The sequence below is a fragment of the Camelina sativa genome, chromosome 20 (assembly GCF_000633955.1).
Source record: "Camelina sativa cultivar DH55 chromosome 20, Cs, whole genome shotgun sequence".
Taxonomy (NCBI): Eukaryota; Viridiplantae; Streptophyta; class Magnoliopsida; order Brassicales; family Brassicaceae; genus Camelina; species Camelina sativa.
The window spans coordinates 21,351,040-21,361,263 of NC_025704.1; the positions used below are offsets into that span (position 1 = coordinate 21,351,040).

At 33.9% G+C, this 10,224-nt stretch overlaps 2 protein-coding genes across 3 annotated transcripts in view; both read left to right on the forward strand.

The window, feature by feature from the left end:
* Positions 4,497-6,936, forward strand: LOC104771363 (60S ribosomal protein L3-1). Of its 2 annotated transcripts, XM_010495880.1 has the most exons (6): positions 4,497-4,567; positions 4,748-4,844; positions 4,951-5,061; positions 5,153-5,457; positions 5,974-6,383; positions 6,477-6,936. In XM_010495880.1, exons 2-6 carry the CDS (start codon positions 4,760-4,762, stop codon positions 6,739-6,741), a joined length of 1,176 nt encoding a protein of 391 aa, XP_010494182.1. In that variant the 5' UTR covers positions 4,497-4,567; positions 4,748-4,759; the 3' UTR covers positions 6,742-6,936. The 2 variants fall into 2 exon arrangements, with proteins under 2 accessions (XP_010494182.1, XP_010494180.1); XM_010495878.2 differs by lacking the exons at positions 4,497-4,567; positions 4,748-4,844; positions 4,951-5,061; positions 5,153-5,457 and adding an exon at positions 5,571-5,893.
* Positions 8,719-10,224, forward strand: part of LOC104771364 (pentatricopeptide repeat-containing protein At5g42450, mitochondrial-like) — a 3,989-nt gene continuing 2,483 nt past the window's right edge. The window contains exon 1 of the mRNA XM_019242237.1: positions 8,719-10,219. Within this exon, the coding sequence (XP_019097782.1) occupies positions 8,867-10,219 (1,353 nt within the window). The 5' untranslated portion in view covers positions 8,719-8,866. The remainder of the gene's footprint in view (positions 10,220-10,224) is intronic.

Sequence of the window (10,224 nt, forward strand, 5' to 3'; positions counted from 1 at the left end):
CCATTTTAGACTTGATCCGCTTCACTGGTTATCCTCTCTTTCTTCACAGCTTACTTCCATGCTACAAAAGACTTAAATCACATGTTTGTGCAAGCAAACATGCAAATGTCATGCAATTTCTACTCTAATGCATACACAAGGCTAAACTGCATAAAAATGCTAAAACTAGCTAATAAACTATGTAAAAGAGAAGAATAAACTATGCTTAAATATGGTAAAATATATGCACTTCACCATCGTTTGTGGAATTGTGGGCATCAAGTGGTAGATGATATTAAATTAACATTAACGAGAACAAAAAAAATCACATTAAAAACAATGAAATTACAATATGATATATGTACCTCAGAACGTGGATGAGTTGCATGGTTGACAAAACCCTTTATTAAGCTAATTCTACAAACCAAATATATATATATATATATATATATAATTCTCTTTTGACTTTTATATTTAGGGGGTGTATTCAGTGAGAGATTTTAGAGGATTTGGATTTTTATTAAAATCTCATGTTATTCAACTTGATATTTTTAAATGTTTTCTCAAATCCTATGTTATTGAATTTGATATTTGGTAAAATTATTCAAAATCATTTACAATTCCATGTTATTCAATTGATAATTTTTAAAAGTCTTATCAAATTCACTGTTATTCAAAAATTAACAATTCTTTTAAAAATCCTCTTGATACTGATTTTGGGTGATTTTGGGTGATTTTCAATTCATTTTCTAGTTGAAAATACCGATAAAACAATCCCACTATTATAGATGTGATTTTGATGGATTAAAAACAAAGAGGATAAAACATTGGAGCATACTCCTTCATCATCGGTCTTCACCTGTTCATCAATCTCGAAACACAAAACATTCAACAGATTTTGGATTAGAACACATATTCGATTGTGAGAAAGATAACGGTTCTGATACAAGATTCTATCGTCTTTTGTTCTTATCCATTTCGTTTCTGCTCGTCTCCATGTTTCTTTGTTGGAGTTGTCTTTGATGTTTGGTCGGATGCTCGGAAATTTCACGCCATGCGCAACACTGGAATGAATTGGAGGAAGCTTCCGAACTACCGAGTCGGGTTTTTGGCGAGGGGAAGAAATATGAAGAGGAGAGAGATAGACCAAAACAAAAAGAATTAGGAAGTAGAGCTTATTTTATTCATGATCTTAAGATTCATGTTCGTTTAATTTCTTATCATCGTAGGATTTCTTTTTACAATAAAAGTTTGGAGTAGCATAAGCTCTCTTGCTGTTGATTATCCATTCTGTTTGTGTTGTTTTGTTGGAGTTGTCTTCGACGTTTATGTTTCTTTTAAGATTCCATAGAATTATGACATTGCTCAGACCTGAGAGTGAGAGGAGAACACTTGCTGGTTGCCATATAGTTTTTTCAAAGGCAAAGGAATCCAACAAAATAAAAATAAAACAACAACAACATCATTATCGTTTAAGTCATAGGTGTTTTTTTTCTTTCGTCCTCGTTTATTTATTCAAATTTCATCAAGTCAAAGATCAATAAAGGATGATGACAAGTGTTGCCTTGAGCTTCACAACATTCTTGACATCTCCACTAGCTGATCTTCACTTCTGGGTAAAAAAGAGAGTTAGACCTGTGTGTTGAACTCTCTATTGTTTCGTCGGAGAAAGTGTTAGAACAGTCAAACCCAATTTTTCAATTTTTTGTCTAACAATCTTCTAAAATCACCCAATTTTTTTTTTAAATCTCACCGAATCACAAATTATTTATATAAACTTTTTCAAATTCTACCAAATATTCTAAAAACTCATTCAAATCTCTCAAAATCTAAAATTTCCTAAATCCCACAAAATCATCCAAAATGTTATATCCAATACACCCCCTTAGTTTAATTACTTTATTCAGGTTTTTTGCGATTAAACACTATTTACGTTTTTGTCCAATAAAAAAAATTAGTTTACTCATTATAGATCTTAATTTAATTTAGGGGGTGTTATTGGAGGAAGCATTTTAATTGATTACAGTTATCTGTGGATTTTAAAATTCAATAGTTTTCTAATGCATTTAACATGGATTTGTTGTCATTAACAGTGGATTTGAAAGACATTAATGGATTTAAAAGTCATTATTAACTGGACTTTATGATTTAACTTAAATAAAATAAATTTAATTGAGTTGTTAACCAAAAATCAAGGCAAAAATCAAGACAAAAATAAATTAAACTAATATTATCAATAATGAATATGTTACATTGGTTTTGCAACAATAATGAGGGAGAAGCTAGGTGGATCTGCTAAATTTACCAATGGGAAGCCGTCACAGCTAGCGCTTGCTGGAAGAGAGGAAGAGGACGGCAACAGCGGAGAATAAGAGAAACTGGAGAGGGAGCGGATTTGAGGAGGAGAGTCAGGTGGAGCCACGGAGAAGGAGGTTCTGATGGCAGTGCTGGAAGAGGCCTCAAGACGAAGGAAGTGACCGAATACGTCGGGAGTGGAAGATAAGACCTTAAGAATCAAAGGAGGAAAAAGAATCATTTGAAGGGAGAAACTTCACCGGAATCGCAAAAACGCCGTGAGAGAAGGCCATCTGAGAGATTTTGACTATGAAGCAATAACTGATCACGAACGGAACCGCCGTATGTGGAAGGACATCTTAATTCTTTCACTAATCTGCTGAATCAATTCTGAAGAGAGAGAGAAAGACATTGAAATACTTAAGAAATATGTTGGATTGTGTATGTTCATATTTTCTAAGTGAAGTCCATTAAAATCTAAAATGACACCAAATCAAATGGACATTGAATAACAGAGTTTTTTGTGTATTATAAAATCCATCAAATAAATACATAATTCAATAACACTAGATTTTAATGGACTTTTTTAAATACTTAATTGAGTAACGCTTGATTTCAAAATACATCAGATTCCTTTAAAATACGGTGTTGAATAACACCCCCTTAGTCTTTTAGTACATACAAATTCTTTTTTGGATAACTGAATTAGAAGAAACAAAATTCATAAAATGTTAACAAATAAAGAACATTAGTGCACACTCGAACATCTCAAACATATGTTCACAATTTTATAAATCTAATTATATTTTATTTTTTCGATATTTGATAATATATAGTTTTAAGTCATGTCCTTTTTTTAGTTTACAATTTATTTTCTTCAGATAATATTTCATGAAAGTCATCATAAACATCATAAACAATTTAGATTCATGAGGGAGATCTCAAGATTGATGTTGAGAAGAGATATCATATATCACCGACACATCACTGCATGGTGCACTGCCCGCTTATGGTGCCCGCTTAAGACTTTATTACCATTAGCTCATGTTAAAACAATTTTAAATCTAAGGCGAGGTGTGTTGGTTTTCTTTTCCAGTACTTGTTGTTGTTAATTTTTAAAAATAATTTCTAAATTTTAAAACTTTTATTTGAAAATCTAAATGTTAAAAACTCACCATTTTATTTTTGATATTAATTGACAAATAAAATCAAATATAACTAGAAAATAATCAAAATTTGGAGGAATAAATAAATAGCAACTACTTATTTTGGACGGATGGATCAAATAACAAACCAAAAATTCAGTTACTTTTGAAAACCAAATAGCCAATTAAATTTTCTGCAAATTTTCCTTAATATTAGAACTTTAGAAGCGTTAAATATATCAATGTTTTTGTGTAAACAATTTATGTTTTTTGAACGTCTTTTATTTCGCAATGAAATATTTCAATTTTTAATCCTTTTTTCTAACCATTTAATCCTTTTTTCGTAATAATTATTTTTAATCGTAATAATTTCAAGTATTAACGATTTGATCGGAATCACCAGTTTGCAAGTTCGTAAAAATCTGCAGTTCCATATTGAAAACTATTTTTTTTCCTGCCACTGAGTTAACAAATTCCAGCAAGTGAGAATCATATCCGACACAAAGTTATCCTCAAAACTGACTATGAGTAGGTAGTATGTAATCCGAACCAAACCCATCCATTAAATATTACACATCGAACGTTGGGATGGTTTCATCAAGCTTGCGCACTGGACCTATCCAAATTCGTAAAAATCTAAATATAAGAGCCTCAATAAACAGCTTTTGTTTAAAAAAAAAAAAAACGAATTCAAAATATTTAAAAAGTCAGAAATAATTTTAAATGAAGAGTCAGAAATCTCGTGTGGAAAATCGACGCTCATGGCGTCTTCAAAGACACTAGCGATCGAAATATAATTTGATTTCATCACTCTCCTCCATAACTAATATCAAATCGTAAAAACCAAACCTCTGAAGAAAATAAAAAAGAAGCAGATTTCATTATAAGAACAGAACACATGCGATGAGATTTGAAGTAGAAGACAGAAGAGGCAGAGAGAAGAAGATGACTTTATTATATAGGACACCAAGTATTTACCCTAATTTTGATTTTATTGGGCTTTCGGGCCCAATATGAAAATGGGTTCAGAATTTAAAATGCCCAAAAACGTTTAAAGGTTATATAAATGGAACGAAATTAGGTTTTTATTTTTTTATATATAGTTAGTTACACTTCTCTTTCGCCGCAGGACTCATCGGAGTTTTCAGGTTCGTCCCTCTTCTTCCACTCCATTTTTGAATATCTATTATTCATATACTTTGTTAGAATCTTACTATTCGTCTCTTTGAAACGTTTATTATAATCCATATGAATCGTTTGATTAGAATTTAGTCTAGAGAACTGGTTATAGAGTTATTTGATTGGATTTTTGATTTCTGATACATTAGGAGGAGAGAAGAATGTCTCACAGGAAGTTTGAGCACCCAAGACATGGTTCTCTTGGTTTCTTACCAAGGAAGAGAGCTAACCGTCACAGAGGAAAGGGTGAGTCTTTTTTTTTATATTAAAGTTGCTTATACACCAAAAAGTTTACTCTTTTATGGATTTTTTTTTGGTTTGCTTTGCTTACACGTTATTGTTGGATCATCAGTGAAGGCTTTCCCCAAGGATGATCAAACCAAGCCATGCAAGTTCACAGCTTTCATGGGTTACAAAGCTGGTATGACCCACATTGTCAGAGATGTCGAGAAGCCTGGATCCAGTAAGTGAATTTGTGTTTCATTCTGATTTGTTTTTTTTTACAGAGCTTCTTGAGTTTTAAAGTCTTTAACTGTATTTTTATTTGTGTGTAGAGCTTCACAAGAAGGAGACATGTGAGGCTGTTACCATCATTGAGACACCTGCTATGGTTGTTGTTGGTGTTGTTGCTTATGTGAAGACCCCGAGAGGTTTGAGGTCTTTGAACACTGTCTGGGCACAGCATTTGAGTGAGGAGGTTAGGAGAAGGTTCTACAAGAACTGGGCTAAGTCTAAGAAGAAGGCTTTCACTGGCTACGCCAAGCAGTATGAATCTGAGGATGGCAAGAAAGGTATCCAGGCTCAGCTTGAGAAGATGAAGAAATACGGAACAGTTATCCGTGTTTTGGCCCACACTCAGGTAATATTGGTTACTGCATGTTTACCGTTCATGTTAAACATCTTTTACATTGCGTGCTTGCTGACAATTCTATGTTNTTACAGAGCTTCTTGAGTTTTAAAGTCTTTAACTGTATTTTTATTTGTGTGTAGAGCTTCACAAGAAGGAGACATGTGAGGCTGTTACCATCATTGAGACACCTGCTATGGTTGTTGTTGGTGTTGTTGCTTATGTGAAGACCCCGAGAGGTTTGAGGTCTTTGAACACTGTCTGGGCACAGCATTTGAGTGAGGAGGTTAGGAGAAGGTTCTACAAGAACTGGGCTAAGTCTAAGAAGAAGGCTTTCACTGGCTACGCCAAGCAGTATGAATCTGAGGATGGCAAGAAAGGTATCCAGGCTCAGCTTGAGAAGATGAAGAAATACGGAACAGTTATCCGTGTTTTGGCCCACACTCAGGTAATATTGGTTACTGCATGTTTACCGTTCATGTTAAACATCTTTTACATTGCGTGCTTGCTGACAATTCTATGTTACAGATCAGGAAAATGAAGGGACTGAAGCAGAAGAAAGCTCACATGATGGAAATCCAGATCAATGGTGGTACCATTGCCCAGAAAGTTGACTTTGCCTACAGTTTCTTTGAGAAGCAGATCCCAATTGATGCTGTTTTCCAAAAGGATGAAATGATTGATGTGATTGGTGTGACCAAGGGTAAGGGTTATGAAGGTGTTGTTACCCGTTGGGGTGTGACAAGGCTTCCACGTAAGACTCACAGGGGTCTACGTAAGGTGGCTTGTATCGGTGCGTGGCATCCAGCTAGAGTGTCCTACACCGTAGCTAGGGCTGGTCAGAACGGTTACCATCACCGAACTGAGCTGAACAAGAAGATTTACAGGTTGGGCAAAGTTGGTTCAGAGACTCATTCAGCCATGACTGAATACGACAGGTCAGTAGAATTTACTCTTTATCTCTCTCTTACTTCTGTTTTGTTTTGTATTGCCACCTCAACTGATTGTGATGTTGTGGTCCTATGATATAGGACTGAGAAGGAAGTGACTCCAATGGGAGGATTCGCACACTACGGTGTGGTGAAGGAAGACTTCTTGATGATTAAGGGTTGCTGCATGGGTCCAAAGAAGAGAGTTGTGACTTTGCGCCAGTCGCTGCTTACCCAGACATCTCGTCTTGCCATGGAGGTGATTAATCTCAAGTTTATTGATACCTCCTCCAAGATGGGACATGGTCACTTCCAGACCTACCAGGAAAAGGCCAGGTTTTATGGTCGTGCAGCAACCAAGGCTTAAACAAGTTGTCTTTCTTATTAGCTCTTCTTCTTCTTTGAAAGTCTTGATAAGATATTCTTTTGAATGATCTGTGGCAGTTTTGTGTTTTTTAGTTATTTGGTGAATTTGAACTTTTCTTTCTCGAATTTTCTTTTCATTTAATTATTCTGAATCGGATTCTGAGTATAAAGATAGCTTACATTATTTTGCAGCAAATCCATGACTTGTTTGATTTTTATGAAAGGGAAGCCTATGCATGCTCGTTTCCTTAATTTTAACATTATCCTTTTGATCGGTTTGGTTAATTTAGTCCAATAATCAAATCTATTTCTAACATATACATGTACAAATTAATTAAAGAAGATTATTATTTTTGATATCCAAAATTTAACATTTTATGCTTATTTAGTATTGTTAAATTATTAAGTCACTTTCAATAATAATGAATATATTGATTTGATATTGATGCACATATCGTTTATAATATAACTATAATACTAGATTAAGATCCGTGCTAGAGCACGGGTTGAAATTTATTTTATTTATATTGTATTTTTTATATAAAATATAATTTATGTTATTGTTTTTAAAAGTTTTTTTTTAAAAATATTATGCAATAAAATCATATATTAAATATGAAAGCTTAAAAAACACCTATTTTGTAAGTTTTATATTGTTAATAATTCTAGATAAGTATTCGTGCTATAACACTGGTTAAATTTTATTTCGTAATCTATATTGTAACCCACTATTTAACTTGTAACCAATCAATCTATCAATTTCGTAATCTATCTTTGGTTAACGTTGTGGTCTATCGATAAAATCTGTGGAAAATAAATTTGTAATATTGTGTTTAAAGATCTTTGGAAACAACGTGATATAAAACTAAAATCTTCCAAAAATACAGTTTGGAATATCCATGATTTTATTTGTTACTATTAATATATCAATTTGGAATATCTATAATATTTAGGTGTAACCATTAATATTAATATATAAATTAATCTATAATCTATCTACAACCTTTTTATAACCATTTATTAAAAATATAAAGTCTACAAAAACTATGTTGTATATTTCTCTTTATTAAAAAAGAGATAAATTGTGTAGAATTGGAGTCCACATTATTATCGAATAGATAGTTAAATTGTATTTTTAAAATGTAATGTGTAAGATTCAAATATGGTTTAGTAAAAGAAAAATAAAGGTATCAAAATATTTTTTAGAAAAAGCGTGAAATACCACTTAAAATTTAAAAATCATCAACAAAATTTCTAAATATATTTTTATACTAAAGTGAGTCTTATCTAATCATCCATAAAATTTAAGATAAAACTCATTCCCATCATCTAAGTCCACGAAGAACAAAGCCAACCCACAAAGGACATAACAAGTCCATAAAACAACTAACAAAACCTACTATAGCGAAGCTATGGTACCTCTCAAACTGATTGAACCCTAGACTTCTAGTTTGACAAAAAAGACACTATACAATTAAACAAACCCCAATTTCACTGATCTTTCAGAAGTGGTGCATTTGAATACCACGACCAATTGTAGAAATTTTGAACATAGCAGATCTCGATAGGGTCCTAATCTAGTTTCTCATAAATATTTTCTTTTACTATTTATTGGTATTTTATAATTTGGGTTTAGGAAAAATAGTTTGAGGAAAACACATGAACTCTTTTACAAGACTAAACTCTACTTAATCCAAAATAAACAAAAAACGTGTAGTACTAAAACGAAATGGAATTGAAACCAAACCAAACTAAATTGAATAAAACACAAACCAATTAATATTTCTTGCCCACAAAAAAAAAAGATCGTATTAATTTTGATTGGAATTTTGTTTACTAAACTAAATTTAAGAAACCGAATTCCCAGTTAAAAAAAATAAAATAAAAAGATAAATTAACCAAAATGTCCAACCCGTAAATTGCATATAAAACAAACAAATTGAGTCAAAGAACTAACCAAGAAATTGGTATCAGAAAACACAAACTAAACCAAGACTGAATTGGAATGGTTTAAACATAAACATAATGCTCTTATAACGTGTGCGACAACAAGTGCAACTTCTCTTGCTTGTTAATGCTCTCTCCCAATTCCTGGGTTCACGACGAGTATTAATTGCTCTTTGCTTATGGTTTTATCTCAAACACTGTTCCTTTTACGAAAATCTCACTCTTTTGCAAGTGCCCATGTTACCAAATCTCATAATTATATCCCCAACCCGGTTAAACATCTTGAATCGGATCTGCTCTGTAACGCACACCACGCGTTCGACGAAATTCCTGACTTAAATGTCATTTCTGCTACAGCGGTGATTGGTCGCTTTGTGAAGCAAAACAGGCATGTAGAGGCAAGTCATGCCTTCAAAAGATTGTTGTGTTTGGGCATAAGGCCAAACGAGTTCACGTTTGGCACCGTCATTGGGGCTTCTACATCTTTCAGAGATGTCAAATGGGGTAAGCAGCTACATTGTTATGCATTAAAGGTGGGGCTTTCGTCGAATGTGTTTGTGGGTAGTGCTGTTTTAAACTGTTATGTGAAGCTGAGTACGCTGGTAGATGCTCGTAAGAGTTTTGATGATACCAGAGACCCAAACGTAGTTTCTATTACTAATTTGATAAGTGGGTATCTTAAGAAACATGAGTTTGAGGAAGCCCTTTTGTTGTTTAGAACAATGCCGGAGAAAAGTGTTGTTACTTGGAACGCCGTTATAGGAGGGTTTAGCCAGACAGGGCAGAACGAGGAAGCTGTGAATACATTTGTGGATATGTTAAGGGAAGGAGTGGTGATGCCTAACGAATCAACCTTCCCTTGTGCTATAACAGCCGTGTCCAATATAGCATCTCATGGTGCTGGTAAAAGTATACACGCCTGTGTTATCAAGTTCTTGGGTCAGCAATTTAGTAATGTTTATATTGGCAACTCTCTGATAAGTTTTTACTCAAAATGTGGAAACATGGAAGATAGTCTTCTGGCTTTCAGCAAGCTCCAAGAAGAAGAACGGAACATTGTATCTTGGAACTCTATAATATGGGGTTATGCGCATAATGGAAGAGGAGAAGAAGCTATAGCCATGTTGGAGAAAATGGTCAGCGACACAAACCTGAAACCAAACAATGTGACACTTCTTGGACTGTTATTTGCATGTAACCACTCGGGCCTAATCCAAGAAGGGTACATGTATTTTAACAAAGCAGTGAATGGATATGATGATCCAAACCTGCTACAACCAGAACATTATGCTTGTATGGTGGATATGCTCTCGAGGTCAGGTCATTTCAAAGAAGCAGAGGAGCTTATCAAAAGTATGCCTCTTGACCCAGGAATTGGGTTTTGGAAGGCGTTGCTTGGGGGATGCCAGATTCACTCAAACAAGCGTCTGGCTAAGTTAGTAGCGTCTAAGATCTTGGAGATGGATCCCAGAGATGTTTCATCATACGTAATGCTTTCAAATGCTTACTCTGCTGCGGGAAAGTGGCAGAATGTGTC

Bases quoted from the DNA above. Each gene is read 5' to 3' on its own strand.
- LOC104771363 (XM_010495880.1), top strand. From the start codon at position 4,760: ATGTCTCACAGGAAGTTTGAGCACCCAAGACATGGTTCTCTTGGTTTC. The intron at 5,062-5,152 runs GTAAGTGAATTT...ATTTGTGTGTAG, and splicing joins TGTCGAGAAGCCTGGATCCA to AGCTTCACAAGAAGGAGACA. The intron at 5,458-5,973 runs GTAATATTGGTT...TCTATGTTACAG, and splicing joins GTGTTTTGGCCCACACTCAG to ATCAGGAAAATGAAGGGACT.